The following is a 16,900-nucleotide window of genomic DNA, read 5'->3' on the forward strand; positions in this document are numbered from 1 at the left end:
CACTGCAATTAGTTTTTTGTTGTTGTTTTTTGTCATGAGCTACTGAGGGAGCTAAAACACTTCAGTTTTAATCTTAGACCCTCCACTGTGAACAGCATTTCTATTTCAGAGACACTACCAGAGCACAGTGGCCTAAGTCTTGACAGCTGACAAGAGCTTTAATATTTGTGGGACAATGTTTCAGCTTTTTTTATTTTTTAAGAAAAAAAAAAAAGTAATACAGTTGCTAACTTTGGGAGAAGAAGGAACCTCTGCCTCAGCAAGCCCTTCCAACCTTTCACTGTGATATTCCCTACACTATGCTTCGTACAACCCCTACATCTCCAAACACCACCATTGCCAGATATCAGCTTCAGGTCACCTGCATTATAAACATCTCTATGCTGTGATTTAATTCTTCAACTGTAATTGTCTCTCACTACAAATGGGATAGTGACGTTTTTTTAAAGGCTTTTTCACATGCCCAATTATTTGGCATCAGATTTTTTATTTTTAATAAAGCTCTAATGCTAAAAATACTTGTAGTAATTTCTAGCACAAATTAAATCCCTTAGTAGCACTTAGCAAGAAAGAAACAAAACTCTGCAGGCTAACGCTTTACTTCTAGTTGTAGTTTCCTATATAAAATAAGTGCTTTGAATTCCCACCCACCTCTTCCATAACATTTCTTTTAGGGACTGACGAATATATTGTCGAATCTGCGAGTTGGGCTGCGACTGGATAGGGCTAGCTTGTGTTTTTGCTTGACTACTTCCAGATGCAGTAGAAACGGAAGACGGCGAAGGCCTTTTGAGTCCTCCAGCCAAACTGGATGCAGCTAGTTTTTTGGAAACTGGCGAGTCATGAGAAGAAGCTGCTTGTTTTGAAGGAACGCCGCCTGTTGAGGGCGATGGTTTCTTGGGAATTTCACCTTTGAAACTCCCAGCAGGTTTAAGCGTCTGCTTCATTAGTGATGTGCTAGACATGGAAGGGGACTTCTTTGGAGGAAAATTTTTAGTGAGGGAAGATGCATGTTTCTCCACCATAGATGCTGAAGCAATAGCTTTCTTTGATGCCCCTATAAACTCTGTCGCTTTATCTTTGTTTCTCTTCTCTTCCTTTTGAGCTGTTAAAACAAAGAAGAAAATGCAGTATTAAATGCTTAACATTATAACTTCCTGTTTATGAAGACCAGCTGTCAACCTATAAGGAAGTCTGTGAAATACCTCTGGAGAACTACCAAGTATATAATTTAAGCCATTCATTTTTAAAGCCTTTTTAAAAAATGTGTAAAAGTTGACTTTTTTAAGAAGAAGTTTGCCTTTGATCCTGCAGAGAGCACTTCTCAGAGACTGTCGGAAGAGTTTAAAAGAGTTGCATTTTGGTTGTAAAGGTTGAAAATCTCAGTCACAAGCTATGCAAGAAAATTAAAAAAAAAAAAAAAGACACCACCTTCAAAGATTCCTGAGTTGGACTTCATGATTAAGCTTCAAAACAAACAAACAAACAAACAAACAAACAAACAAACAAACATTTTCACAAAGTCTTTAAAAAAAAAAAAAAAAAAAGCAACACAACCCATATCTCACATTTAAGCAGAAATCCTCGCTCCAAACTTTCTACTTTAAGGAGCAAGCAAAGAGAGTCAAGTTAAACAACAAATCAATTGCTTAAAATTTTAAATATACGTTCAAGCCATTTGGTTGCTAGTATGAGTATCACACTCTCGCTATAAACTATCAGATCTTCTCATTTACTTTCCAGTTAAACTCTAGATTTAATACTATAATATTTAATAATTAAATATTAAAACCATTGCTCAAACTGCGGCTATTTAATTCCCACCAACTATTCCATTCACAATATCCAAAACTGCCATTTAATGTTTTTTCTAACATCAATATATTGACAATACACATAATGCACAAGAAAATTTACAAATTACAAGCGAAGACTCCATATACTGAAGTTATAATTGCACAGGACTTTAAAAACAAGCATTTCTGTAGGTTGCATTTCACCTGTCCACATTTTGGCACTGACGGGAACAGTTCAGCAAAACGTAATAAGCCAAAACACACTCTCCAGCCAGCAAACGTCATGTGCTCCACTTCAGTTTGCCAGAAGTATCGTTTACAGGACATCAGAGTTACCGTGAGCAGAGTTACCGTGACACATTTGTTGTGAAAGCACAACGGTTCCGAGGGAAACCAAGAAACAACTCCTGAGATGAAGTTGTTCTGATTAGAAAAGCTAAAGTTACTTCCCCAAAAGTCTTTTTTCTCCTCATAAATCTGCATTTGACTACTGACCAGTTTGTGATTTCTTAATTTTTTAATTATTATCTGATTTTTTTATCTTAATTTTTTCTTATCTTAATTTTTTCTTATCTTAATTTTTTAATTATTATCTGATGTTTTTAGCTAGCAAGGTCTTGTAATCAGAATTAGCCCCAATTTGATTACTGTTTAAAAATGAAAAGGTCTGAAGAGAAAAACAAGTAAGCAAGCAATGCTCTTAATAATTCTTTTACTTCAAAGTCAACACTGTAGATACCTGTACAGATTTTGCAGTTCAGGTCAAAAAGATGGGCTCGATGTTCATTTGTTGTATCCTTCAACATACTGCTAAAAACGTCTAGAGAAGGAGCACTATTTACATTTTGTACAGTTTGGGTTGACTTCTGCTGCTCCTGGAAATGAACAAACACAGAAAACATTCTGGTTGATTGCTAAATTCAATCATAAAAAAATACTTTTGAAACCGTTAATTCCAGTTCTTTAAAAAGATATTAAGGGCTGTGCAGAACTACTGCTCTGAGCAGCACTTACAAAAAGATGGAATTTTGAACTATTCTTCCCCTTTTATCATTTGTTTAAGAATATCATGTTAAACAGAGTTCTCAAATAGTATTTGTCCTCATTTCATTTCATGTAATTCTGAAGTAGATACTATCACATTAACTGCTTCCTGAGAATACAGAATTGTAATACTGATCACATTTTTGGGGGGGAAAACAATTGGCTAAGATTTTGCTGTAAACTGAGGCAAAGGTCTGAAAAACACGCATCATCTGATATTTTAGAAGCACATGCGATATATGCCCGATATTAGGTTGTTGCATTCCTTCAAACCAAAAGGAAAATGCTCATAGCACACCTACTAGGTGATATTCTTACAGTTCATTGAAACAACCTGCATTTCTGATACAAAATTTGAGGCCCTAGTTAGCATTTATCTCCCTTGGCACCTCCATGCTAAAGCAATAGCTAATACTTACATCAGAATCAGACACCGGGGGAGAATCTTCCATATTTACATCAGGCACTTGTTCCCGTTTTACAGCTGCTTTCTTGATCTCGTGTGATTTGTTTCTTGACTCTAACATCTGAGAGAAACAAAAACACTTTAGTAACAAGTCTGCATACTGATTTTATAATTTTATTTTGTATTTTCTTATCAGTTGGCTAGTGGAAGAGAAAAAGCTTACGTTATTCATATTTCATTAGGAAGAAAACAATATATTAATTATGGGTGGTAAGGGCTGGTGAAGTTACTGTTAGTTCATATCTAAGGACACACTGGAGAATTGTATTGCTTACCGCTTTGGCTGGTTTCTCCTTCCATACAGACAGTTCTTTAGATAAAAGTTCTTCGGGTTTCATTCTCACTAGTTTTGACACTGAGATTTCTCCACGAAGAACACGATGAAGAAGTCCCTAAAAAAAAAAAAAACACACTTTGTTGCCATGCTGAATAACTTAAGCAACTAACATGATTTGCAGTGCTGGACTGTCAAAACCCTTTCAGGTTTCTTAATTCCCTATTAAAAATGCCAGTTAATCCTAAGAAAACTTAGCACGGTGCAGCAACCAGAAACTAATGATGAAATCATCATGAAGTATGAATTTTCCACATTTCCATAAAATATACTATCAATTCTACTGAACAGGAATTTCGAGAGGTGAACTGCCACTCCTGTTTCATATCTATAGTAGAATTTTTTTTAAAGAAATTACGTTGTCTAGTCACTATTCCCATCTGCACCAGCTTCTTTTTCCTTTAAAAGATAAATTATCATGTACACAAGTGGTCTCCCATACAAACCACAGAACGTCACAGAAGAAAAACATTTATTTTTTTTTCTAAGAATGCCATTCAATAAACAAATATTTCGCTACAAAGGCCAATCTTAATAAATACACGCGATCCAACTGGACTTCCATTCCAACTGGATTATTTAATATTTGAATGGCTTTAAAACAATTTTGTAGAGCATAACTCATAAGTCTCTCTCTTGAAACTACATATTGATGTATTATTTAAAAAACAGAATATATTTCAGTACGTTTACTGTTTAAGTAAATTCCAAACCTGATTTTTTGGGTCCTCGAGATCGAACATGATGCTACAGTATTTATTCTTGTATCGGTTGTCCGTAACTTGAAACAAATTAAACACCTCCTTTTCAATATTGAGTGCTACTTTCCCTACTTCACTCTCTGTCATGACCAGATCATCACTATCATTGACTCTGTTAAAAACAAGAAAGGGTATGCGCATTTACGTTAGGCACAAATTCTTCAGGCAGCATTCATAAAAACTAAATTTTCAGAGGAAGGAGTTAACCCTGCTTTTATTCACTCAGTGAGGACTTCCTTAAAACACATTTCAAAGCCAAAGTCTATCTCAGGACCTCAAAATGTCAACAATGGCAACCTTTTGCTACTGTCTACAGAAGACCACGGAAGACAGCCTTAACGAACTGAAGCCAGGTCAGTCCTTACAAATCCTCCTACTCATGACACTGCAATTAGTTTTTTGTTGTTGTTTTTTGTCATGAGCTACTGAGGGAGCTAAAACACTTCAGTTTTAATCTTAGACCCTCCACTGTGAACAGCATTTCTATTTCAGAGACACTACCAGAGCACAGTGGCCTAAGTCTTGACAGCTGACAAGAGCTTTAATATTTGTGGGACAATGTTTCAGCTTTTTTTATTTTTTAAGAAAAAAAAAAAAAGTAATACAGTTGCTAACTTTGGGAGAAGAAGGAACCTCTGCCTCAGCAAGCCCTTCCAACCTTTCACTGTGATATTCCCTACACTATGCTTCGTACAACCCCTACATCTCCAAACACCACCATTGCCAGATATCAGCTTCAGGTCACCTGCATTATAAACATCTCTATGCTGTGATTTAATTCTTCAACTGTAATTGTCTCTCACTACAAATGGGATAGTGACGTTTTTTTAAAGGCTTTTTCACATGCCCAATTATTTGGCATCAGATTTTTTATTTTTAATAAAGCTCTAATGCTAAAAATACTTGTAGTAATTTCTAGCACAAATTAAATCCCTTAGTAGCACTTAGCAAGAAAGAAACAAAACTCTGCAGGCTAACGCTTTACTTCTAGTTGTAGTTTCCTATATAAAATAAGTGCTTTGAATTCCCACCCACCTCTTCCATAACATTTCTTTTAGGGACTGACGAATATATTGTCGAATCTGCGAGTTGGGCTGCGACTGGATAGGGCTAGCTTGTGTTTTTGCTTGACTACTTCCAGATGCAGTAGAAACGGAAGACGGCGAAGGCCTTTTGAGTCCTCCAGCCAAACTGGATGCAGCTAGTTTTTTGGAAACTGGCGAGTCATGAGAAGAAGCTGCTTGTTTTGAAGGAACGCCGCCTGTTGAGGGCGATGGTTTCTTGGGAATTTCACCTTTGAAACTCCCAGCAGGTTTAAGCGTCTGCTTCATTAGTGATGTGCTAGACATGGAAGGGGACTTCTTTGGAGGAAAATTTTTAGTGAGGGAAGATGCATGTTTCTCCACCATAGATGCTGAAGCAATAGCTTTCTTTGATGCCCCTATAAACTCTGTCGCTTTATCTTTGTTTCTCTTCTCTTCCTTTTGAGCTGTTAAAACAAAGAAGAAAATGCAGTATTAAATGCTTAACATTATAACTTCCTGTTTATGAAGACCAGCTGTCAACCTATAAGGAAGTCTGTGAAATACCTCTGGAGAACTACCAAGTATATAATTTAAGCCATTCATTTTTAAAGCCTTTTTAAAAAATGTGTAAAAGTTGACTTTTTTAAGAAGAAGTTTGCCTTTGATCCTGCAGAGAGCACTTCTCAGAGACTGTCGGAAGAGTTTAAAAGAGTTGCATTTTGGTTGTAAAGGTTGAAAATCTCAGTCACAAGCTATGCAAGAAAATTAAAAAAAAAAAAAAGACACCACCTTCAAAGATTCCTGAGTTGGACTTCATGATTAAGCTTCAAAACAAACAAACAAACAAACAAACAAACAAACAAACAAACAAACATTTTCACAAAGTCTTTAAAAAAAAAAAAAAAAAAAAGCAACACAACCCATATCTCACATTTAAGCAGAAATCCTCGCTCCAAACTTTCTACTTTAAGGAGCAAGCAAAGAGAGTCAAGTTAAACAACAAATCAATTGCTTAAAATTTTAAATATACGTTCAAGCCATTTGGTTGCTAGTATGAGTATCACACTCTCGCTATAAACTATCAGATCTTCTCATTTACTTTCCAGTTAAACTCTAGATTTAATACTATAATATTTAATAATTAAATATTAAAACCATTGCTCAAACTGCGGCTATTTAATTCCCACCAACTATTCCATTCACAATATCCAAAACTGCCATTTAATGTTTTTTCTAACATCAATATATTGACAATACACATAATGCACAAGAAAATTTACAAATTACAAGCGAAGACTCCATATACTGAAGTTATAATTGCACAGGACTTTAAAAACAAGCATTTCTGTAGGTTGCATTTCACCTGTCCACATTTTGGCACTGACGGGAACAGTTCAGCAAAACGTAATAAGCCAAAACACACTCTCCAGCCAGCAAACGTCATGTGCTCCACTTCAGTTTGCCAGAAGTATCGTTTACAGGACATCAGAGTTACCGTGAGCAGAGTTACCGTGACACATTTGTTGTGAAAGCACAACGGTTCCGAGGGAAACCAAGAAACAACTCCTGAGATGAAGTTGTTCTGATTAGAAAAGCTAAAGTTACTTCCCCAAAAGTCTTTTTTCTCCTCATAAATCTGCATTTGACTACTGACCAGTTTGTGATTTCTTAATTTTTTAATTATTATCTGATTTTTTTATCTTAATTTTTTCTTATCTTAATTTTTTCTTATCTTAATTTTTTAATTATTATCTGATGTTTTTAGCTAGCAAGGTCTTGTAATCAGAATTAGCCCCAATTTGATTACTGTTTAAAAATGAAAAGGTCTGAAGAGAAAAACAAGTAAGCAAGCAATGCTCTTAATAATTCTTTTACTTCAAAGTCAACACTGTAGATACCTGTACAGATTTTGCAGTTCAGGTCAAAAAGATGGGCTCGATGTTCATTTGTTGTATCCTTCAACATACTGCTAAAAACGTCTAGAGAAGGAGCACTATTTACATTTTGTACAGTTTGGGTTGACTTCTGCTGCTCCTGGAAATGAACAAACACAGAAAACATTCTGGTTGATTGCTAAATTCAATCATAAAAAAATACTTTTGAAACCGTTAATTCCAGTTCTTTAAAAAGATATTAAGGGCTGTGCAGAACTACTGCTCTGAGCAGCACTTACAAAAAGATGGAATTTTGAACTATTCTTCCCCTTTTATCATTTGTTTAAGAATATCATGTCAAACAGAGTTCTCAAATAGTATTTGTCCTCATTTCATTTCATGTAATTCTGAAGTAGATACTATCACATTAACTGCTTCCTGAGAATACAGAATTGTAATACTGATCACATTTTTGGGGGGGAAAACAATTGGCTAAGATTTTGCTGTAAACTGAGGCAAAGGTCTGAAAAACACGCATCATCTGATATTTTAGAAGCACATGCGATATATGCCCGATATTAGGTTGTTGCATTCCTTCAAACCAAAAGGAAAATGCTCATAGCACACCTACTAGGTGATATTCTTACAGTTCATTGAAACAACCTGCATTTCTGATACAAAATTTGAGGCCCTAGTTAGCATTTATCTCCCTTGGCACCTCCATGCTAAAGCAATAGCTAATACTTACATCAGAATCAGACACCGGGGGAGAATCTTCCATATTTACATCAGGCACTTGTTCCCGTTTTACAGCTGCTTTCTTGATCTCGTGTGATTTGTTTCTTGACTCTAACATCTGAGAGAAACAAAAACACTTTAGTAACAAGTCTGCATACTGATTTTATAATTTTATTTTGTATTTTCTTATCAGTTGGCTAGTGGAAGAGAAAAAGCTTACGTTATTCATATTTCATTAGGAAGAAAACAATATATTAATTATGGGTGGTAAGGGCTGGTGAAGTTACTGTTAGTTCATATCTAAGGACACACTGGAGAATTGTATTGCTTACCGCTTTGGCTGGTTTCTCCTTCCATACAGACAGTTCTTTAGATAAAAGTTCTTCGGGTTTCATTCTCACTAGTTTTGACACTGAGATTTCTCCACGAAGAACACGATGAAGAAGTCCCTAAAAAAAAAAAAAACACACTTTGTTGCCATGCTGAATAACTTAAGCAACTAACATGATTTGCAGTGCTGGACTGTCAAAACCCTTTCAGGTTTCTTAATTCCCTATTAAAAATGCCAGTTAATCCTAAGAAAACTTAGCACGGTGCAGCAACCAGAAACTAATGATGAAATCATCATGAAGTATGAATTTTCCACATTTCCATAAAATATACTATCAATTCTACTGAACAGGAATTTCGAGAGGTGAACTGCCACTCCTGTTTCATATCTATAGTAGAATTTTTTTTAAAGAAATTACGTTGTCTAGTCACTATTCCCATCTGCACCAGCTTCTTTTTCCTTTAAAAGATAAATTATCATGTACACAAGTGGTCTCCCATACAAACCACAGAACGTCACAGAAGAAAAACATTTATTTTTTTTTCTAAGAATGCCATTCAATAAACAAATATTTCGCTACAAAGGCCAATCTTAATAAATACACGCGATCCAACTGGACTTCCATTCCAACTGGATTATTTAATATTTGAATGGCTTTAAAACAATTTTGTAGAGCATAACTCATAAGTCTCTCTCTTGAAACTACATATTGATGTATTATTTAAAAAACAGAATATATTTCAGTACGTTTACTGTTTAAGTAAATTCCAAACCTGATTTTTTGGGTCCTCGAGATCGAACATGATGCTACAGTATTTATTCTTGTATCGGTTGTCCGTAACTTGAAACAAATTAAACACCTCCTTTTCAATATTGAGTGCTACTTTCCCTACTTCACTCTCTGTCATGACCAGATCATCACTATCATTGACTCTGTTAAAAACAAGAAAGGGTATGCGCATTTACGTTAGGCACAAATTCTTCAGGCAGCATTCATAAAAACTAAATTTTCAGAGGAAGGAGTTAACCCTGCTTTTATTCACTCAGTGAGGACTTCCTTAAAACACATTTCAAAGCCAAAGTCTATCTCAGGACCTCAAAATGTCAACAATGGCAACCTTTTGCTACTGTCTACAGAAGACCACGGAAGACAGCCTTAACGAACTGAAGCCAGGTCAGTCCTTACAAATCCTCCTACTCATGACACTGCAATTAGTTTTTTGTTGTTGTTTTTTGTCATGAGCTACTGAGGGAGCTAAAACACTTCAGTTTTAATCTTAGACCCTCCACTGTGAACAGCATTTCAGAGACACTACCAGAGCACAGTGGCCTAAGTCTTGACAGCTGACAAGAGCTTTAATATTTGTGGGACAATGTTTCAGCTTTTTTTATTTTTTAAGAAAAAAAAAAAAGTAATACAGTTGCTAACTTTGGGAGAAGAAGGAACCTCTGCCTCAGCAAGCCCTTCCAACCTTTCACTGTGATATTCCCTACACTATGCTTCGTACAACCCCTACATCTCCAAACACCACCATTGCCAGATATCAGCTTCAGGTCACCTGCATTATAAACATCTCTATGCTGTGATTTAATTCTTCAACTGTAATTGTCTCTCACTACAAATGGGATAGTGACGTTTTTTTAAAGGCTTTTTCACATGCCCAATTATTTGGCATCAGATTTTTTATTTTTAATAAAGCTCTAATGCTAAAAATACTTGTAGTAATTTCTAGCACAAATTAAATCCCTTAGTAGCACTTAGCAAGAAAGAAACAAAACTCTGCAGGCTAACGCTTTACTTCTAGTTGTAGTTTCCTATATAAAATAAGTGCTTTGAATTCCCACCCACCTCTTCCATAACATTTCTTTTAGGGACTGACGAATATATTGTCGAATCTGCGAGTTGGGCTGCGACTGGATAGGGCTAGCTTGTGTTTTTGCTTGACTACTTCCAGATGCAGTAGAAACGGAAGACGGCGAAGGCCTTTTGAGTCCTCCAGCCAAACTGGATGCAGCTAGTTTTTTGGAAACTGGCGAGTCATGAGAAGAAGCTGCTTGTTTTGAAGGAACGCCGCCTGTTGAGGGCGATGGTTTCTTGGGAATTTCACCTTTGAAACTCCCAGCAGGTTTAAGCGTCTGCTTCATTAGTGATGTGCTAGACATGGAAGGGGACTTCTTTGGAGGAAAATTTTTAGTGAGGGAAGATGCATGTTTCTCCACCATAGATGCTGAAGCAATAGCTTTCTTTGATGCCCCTATAAACTCTGTCGCTTTATCTTTGTTTCTCTTCTCTTCCTTTTGAGCTGTTAAAACAAAGAAGAAAATGCAGTATTAAATGCTTAACATTATAACTTCCTGTTTATGAAGACCAGCTGTCAACCTATAAGGAAGTCTGTGAAATACCTCTGGAGAACTACCAAGTATATAATTTAAGCCATTCATTTTTAAAGCCTTTTTAAAAAATGTGTAAAAGTTGACTTTTTTAAGAAGAAGTTTGCCTTTGATCCTGCAGAGAGCACTTCTCAGAGACTGTCGGAAGAGTTTAAAAGAGTTGCATTTTGGTTGTAAAGGTTGAAAATCTCAGTCACAAGCTATGCAAGAAAATTAAAAAAAAAAAAAAAGACACCACCTTCAAAGATTCCTGAGTTGGACTTCATGATTAAGCTTCAAAACAAACAAACAAACAAACAAACAAACATTTTCACAAAGTCTTTAAAAAAAAAAAAAAAAAAAAGCAACACAACCCATATCTCACATTTAAGCAGAAATCCTCGCTCCAAACTTTCTACTTTAAGGAGCAAGCAAAGAGAGTCAAGTTAAACAACAAATCAATTGCTTAAAATTTTAAATATACGTTCAAGCCATTTGGTTGCTAGTATGAGTATCACACTCTCGCTATAAACTATCAGATCTTCTCATTTACTTTCCAGTTAAACTCTAGATTTAATACTATAATATTTAATAATTAAATATTAAAACCATTGCTCAAACTGCGGCTATTTAATTCCCACCAACTATTCCATTCACAATATCCAAAACTGCCATTTAATGTTTTTTCTAACATCAATATATTGACAATACACATAATGCACAAGAAAATTTACAAATTACAAGCGAAGACTCCATATACTGAAGTTATAATTGCACAGGACTTTAAAAACAAGCATTTCTGTAGGTTGCATTTCACCTGTCCACATTTTGGCACTGACGGGAACAGTTCAGCAAAACGTAATAAGCCAAAACACACTCTCCAGCCAGCAAACGTCATGTGCTCCACTTCAGTTTGCCAGAAGTATCGTTTACAGGACATCAGAGTTACCGTGACACATTCGTTGTGGCAGCAAAACGGTTCCGAGGGAAACCAAGAAACAACTCCTGAGATGAAGTTGTTCTGATTAGAAAAGCTAAAGTTACTTCCCCAAAAGTCTTTTTTCTCCTCATAAATCTGCATTTGACTACTGACCAGTTTGTGATTTCTTAATTTTTTAATTATTATCTGATGTTTTTAGCTAGCAAGGTCTTGTAATCAGAATTAGTCCCACAGCCCCATCTGCAGAGAGCTATGTGCTTCCCGGGAAGGATGCAGAAATTCAACTTTGGTTAATTTCACCACAAACCAAATGGACCCTTTTGGTCTTCCATACCTGCTACAGTGAGAGCAGACATTATCAGGAAGGGTCTAACAACCGATTTTTCTCAGACTTGAGGGGGACAAAGGTAGGGAGCACCCTTCTGAAGCCCAGTTCGCCCAGTTCAAGAAATCCTATAACAGCATACTGTTTGAATAGAAATACACCTCAGAAAGGGGAAGATTTGGATTACCTAAGAAACAATGTCACTACTCATTTCTGAGTGAAACAGCCTTCCCACCTTTGCCGGTCGTTAAATTCTGTTAGACGCTGAGCATTTGTAGTAGGCACCTCCAGCAGAACGCAAGCTTGTAACGAGCTGCACTACACTGCCTCTTACTGCCAGCATGTTTCACCACCAATACACAAGCTGGTGGTTAAGATGAACCATAAAACCGATGCTGTACCTGAATTTTCATAAGGCTAGGCAGAGAAGCAGGTGCTAAACATTGCCTGGAATACAAAGTGAAGAGGAGGATGCAGAAGCACTAGCTATGTGGATCCACTGTGAGTGGATGCCTTGCTAAAGCTTTCTGAGGGAAAATTATCTGAAGTGTAAGATGAAACACACTACATTAAATCATTCCAAAGAGCGTGAAGATCTTACTAGAGATTAAACTTCTTGTTCACCCACTGTTCCCGTACTTTTCCCTAGGGACTGGTCTCAAGTACTGACAAACTGAACACAAACCCGGGGGATGTTGAGCTGGACTCACACGGACTTCTCTTCTGTTTCTAGTATCTCCCAAAGCCTACCCCACTAACCTTACACTATCCGTCAGGAGGCATTGAGCTATCCCGGGAAGGAGAACAGGGATCAGAAACTATCAGTGACATTTTCAGTTTGGTCTAATGAGGCACCTGGAACTTAATACACTGAGGTAAAAAGCTGAACTACTTTGAATGAACAGTCTTGAAAAGCTAGAAGATGAATATCCAAAATATGTGTACAATAAGGTTGTGAGAATTTCTCTACTTCTGGTTCCTGGTTTATCTTCTGCCCAGACTTGTCTCTTCAGGCCGGTGGGACAGCGCACCTCTGTCTCACTACGGAGCGGCAGGACAGCACAGCTCAGGGTTCAAAATGACCACAGTACAATTCGGTCCTCGGTGCTATGATTTTAGTTCTTTTGGGTTGCAGCAGAAGTACAAAACATGAAATACTAAGCTTACATTCCGTACTTACAGTTTTATCATCTGTTCAAATTAGTTAACAAGCACGCTGATAGAACTAAGAACAGCAGTTAAGATATTGTGTGTATAAAAAATATATCCGTGCCCCAAACCTTCCTGTGTTCCAACGGCTATATCATGGTAAAACTATATACATGTAAAATAAATAAATAAATGGCACTAGCACAAAGGTAGATTGAAGTTCCCAGGGTTGATAGGCAGCAGCATCAGTATGGGTTCAAGAAGAAAGATGCACAAGCATCCTTTATTCTGCCAGTTCACGTCATGGCTATTTTGAAATGTTTCTACAGTAGAGCACAGAACTCAATGCTTCTTTAGCCAACAGAAAATGAGCAGATATTTCAGCCTCATGGAAGTCTAACAGTCTCACAAACTAAAATACTACTTTATAATTACAACTGTCTACCTAACTACTTGCTGGCAGGGATTCTGCATGTAGCAAAAGATACCTACACTACATAGGCTATTCGGTGTTTCAGAACACCTGTGAAGTACTTTCTCAAATCTGCAGGACACCTCACTACATTTGAAGGATAGTGAAGTGGTGTGTGTGTTTTGACAAAGTATTGAAGGTACTTACATCCTACTGTAGTGGGTTTACGTGGCAAGGTTTTGGTAGCAGGGGGTCATAGGGGTGGTTTCTGTGAGAAAGATCTAGAAGCCGCCCCATTTTTGGGAAGGGCCCCATTGTTTTCCAGAGCTGAGCCAATAAGCGATGTTGTTTTGCGCCTCTGTGAGAGCATATTTAAGACAGGGAAAAAACGCTGCGCCACACAGCAGCCGGGAGAGTCAAGGGAGTGAGAAACAGCCTTGCAGGTGCCAAGGTCAGTGTAGAAGGAGGGGGAGAGGTGCTCCAGGCGCCGGAGCAGAAGTCCCCTGCGGCCTGTGGTGAGGACCATGGTGAAGCAGGATGTCCCCCTGCAGCCCATGGAGTACCACGGTGGAGCAGGGTTCCACGCTGCAGCCCGTGGAGGAGACCACGGTGGAGCAGGTGGCCCTGCACCGACGGAGGCTGCCGCCTGTGGAAGACCCCTGCTGGAGCAGATTCCGGGCCGGACCTGTAGCCCGTGGAGAGGAGCCCACGCAGGAGCAGGTGACCTGGCAGGAGCTGCTGCCCGTGGGGGAGCCAGGTTGGAGCAGTTTTCTCCTGAGGGATGGACCCCATGGTATGGACCCATATCTGGAGCAGTTCTGGAAGAGCTGCTGCCTGTGGGAAGCCCACGCCGGATCAGTTCATCAAGGACTGCATCCCGTGGGTGGGACCCCACAGCACAGGGGACGAGAGTGACCGAGAAGGAGCGGCAGAGAAGAAGTGCTGTAGACTGACCATAACCCCCATTCCCCCATTTCCCCTGCGCCGCTCGGGGGGAGGAGGTGGAAGAGGGTGGAGGGGGGGGAAGGTGCTTTTGGTTTCTTTCCTTTGTTTCTCACTTCTCTCACTTATTAGTAATGAGCAATAAATCTTACTATCTATCTTCTTATGCTGAATCTGTTCTGCCCGTTACAATAATCATTGCGGGATTTTCTTGACCTTATCTCAACCCTAGAGCCCTTTTCACATATCTTCTCCCCAGTCCTCTTTGAGGAGGGGGAGTGAGAGAGCGGCTGTGGTGGAGCTCGGCTGCCCACTCGAGCGGAACCATGACACCTACATATGTTAACAACCTCATCTTAAAAAAAAAAATAAAACACCCTCATATCCCATTTTGACTATGACAAACTGGATAGGCCCTGACAGATTTTTTTGGTTTACTGACAGGATTAGTGTTCTGCCAGACAATCCAGCTGCACCAACTCACGCTGTCCTTGCACAGCTCTTGTATCCAATGCACAGGAGGGCAGGAGCACACAGCCGAGCGCGGGGAAGGAGCAGGACTGCCTCTTCTGGCAGCAGCTCCCCAGTCCATTGCCTCAGCTGCAAGGCGAGCATGCCCCCCAGCCAGCACCATCTTCTGATGGGCGCTGTTTCTGGTGCGCGTTTGGAAAAGTTACCAGAAGTGAGTACTCTTTTCAGAGAGCAGTATGCCAACACAGGAGGGTCCCCGCCGCCCCTTCAGCCCACCCTAGCGCTGAGGGGACCGAAGGCTCCCCCCGGGCAGCTCCAACCCCGCAAGGCCCACCGAGGAGCCGCCGCCAACAGCCCCCCTCCCGGCGCCTGCGCCCTGAGGGCGGCTTCGCCAACCGCCATGAGCGGCGGCTCGGCCCCTCGCCGTCCTGCCGGGCACCATCGGGCTCCGAGCCCCGCAGGGACGGGTGCTGAGCCCTCCTTGCTGGTCCCGGCTTCGAGGGCTTTGCGTTTTGTTTCAGTTTAGGCTGTGGAGAAAGCGGCGGGGTGGGCGCGGAGAGCGCGGTCCGTGAGGGAACGGCGAGGGGAAGGAAGGGGAGCGCTGAGGGGAGGAAGGGCTGCAAAGGTTTTAAGTTTATTGTTTGGTGTTTTTTTTTTTTTTTTTTTTTTTTTTTTTTTTTGCTTTTTTTCCGCGTTAAGCCTCCCCATTCGATGCGAATGGTGCAGGAATGCATCGCCTAACACGAGTCGGAGAACCTCAAAGCCTTCGCTGAGGGAACCGCAGCCGCAGAGCAGGCAGCAGAGCTCAGCTGCTGAGCACAACGAGGCTCGCTCATTTCGGCGGCTGTGTGGCCTCAGCCGCTCCCGGTGCCTAAAAATAAAGCCAAAATAAAAATAAATTAAAAAAAAAAAAAAAAAAAAAGCCGTATGGGAGCTCAGCGGCCCCGGCCGGGGCTACGCACACGGTCCCGGGGCTGCGTCAGCTGCCCACCCGCGCACCAGCCATCAGGAGGGGAAATCGTGGGAGGAAAAAAAGCCACGATGTTTTGAACTTAACACGTGTGTTTTGTTTCTTTGTCGCAGGGTGCTCTCTCCTCCCTTTCTGCCTTCCCCCCCCCCCCGAGGAGCACGTCTCCGCTGCACTGGAGGCAGGAGCCTGCTACACGCAGGTACGGTGGAGGTAAACGCCTTGGGAATGCACCTGTGTGTAAAAACTTACACGGTCGGTGTGTAAACCGACTCAAAAGCCCCTTTCCAGTCTTCTGGAGTTGTCAAGTGGTATTACCGCATCATGCCATGAAAATGAGCGAGGTGCATTTACGGTTCCTTAACGGTGAACAGATTCTCCAAACTAATCTGAGATAAAAGAGCATTTCCTATAAGGAAAAATAAAACTTTCACCTATCTATTTCACAACAATGAAAGGTTCGGGAATCTAGTATTTCCACAGCTCAACGCCAAAATAGATTACTTAATTATTCATTTCTCCAGATCTTTTTGGTGTAAAATCTGAAAGTAACTCAAACAACAAAATCTTGAGAATAAATTAGGGCATGTGTTAGAACTGAGAGAAAAAATCACAAGAACAGACTTTCACATGTTTTTCAGAACACCTACAAGTAAGTATCAGTTGGGTGTGGTGGCATCCTGTCAAATACCTTTTGTTAAACAGATGGAAATGAAACTTGTGTGCCATCAGCCTCTTGTGGTGGCATGTTGAGAAGTAGCAAAGCTAGTTAGAAAATAATACACATGTACAGATTTAAGAAATGGACACCGTTTCACTGTAGATGTTTATTCTACTTATAGTAACAAAAACCTGTGAAGTCCCATATTTTAATGTACAGTGATATATTTTGTCATATAAAATACAATTTACAGAAATTTCTATCAAGTAAACCTAAACAAACACACTTGCTTTT

The 16,900-nt window shown here is 39.5% G+C and overlaps 1 protein-coding gene across 1 annotated transcript in view; it reads right to left on the bottom strand.

Annotated features, from left to right (window-relative positions):
- Nucleotides 1-15,420, bottom strand: part of LOC137858046 (death-inducer obliterator 1-like) — a 29,731-nt gene extending 14,311 nt beyond the window's left edge. Inside the window, exons 1-12 of the mRNA XM_068685437.1 lie at nt 15,348-15,420; nt 10,219-10,672; nt 9,143-9,302; nt 8,371-8,487; nt 8,049-8,156; nt 7,325-7,460; nt 5,437-5,890; nt 4,354-4,513; nt 3,582-3,698; nt 3,260-3,367; nt 2,536-2,671; nt 652-1,105 (exon numbers count right to left, since the gene is read on the bottom strand). Coding sequence (XP_068541538.1) covers nt 652-1,105; nt 2,536-2,671; nt 3,260-3,367; nt 3,582-3,698; nt 4,354-4,513; nt 5,437-5,890; nt 7,325-7,460; nt 8,049-8,156; nt 8,371-8,487; nt 9,143-9,302; nt 10,219-10,672; nt 15,348-15,420 — 2,477 coding nt within the window. The remainder of the gene's footprint in view (nt 1-651; nt 1,106-2,535; nt 2,672-3,259; nt 3,368-3,581; nt 3,699-4,353; nt 4,514-5,436; nt 5,891-7,324; nt 7,461-8,048; nt 8,157-8,370; nt 8,488-9,142; nt 9,303-10,218; nt 10,673-15,347) is intronic.
- Nucleotides 15,421-16,900: the final 1,480 nt, after the last annotated feature.

This window comes from Anas acuta, chromosome 5 (assembly GCF_963932015.1).
Source record: "Anas acuta chromosome 5, bAnaAcu1.1, whole genome shotgun sequence".
Classification (NCBI taxonomy): domain Eukaryota; kingdom Metazoa; phylum Chordata; class Aves; order Anseriformes; family Anatidae; genus Anas; species Anas acuta.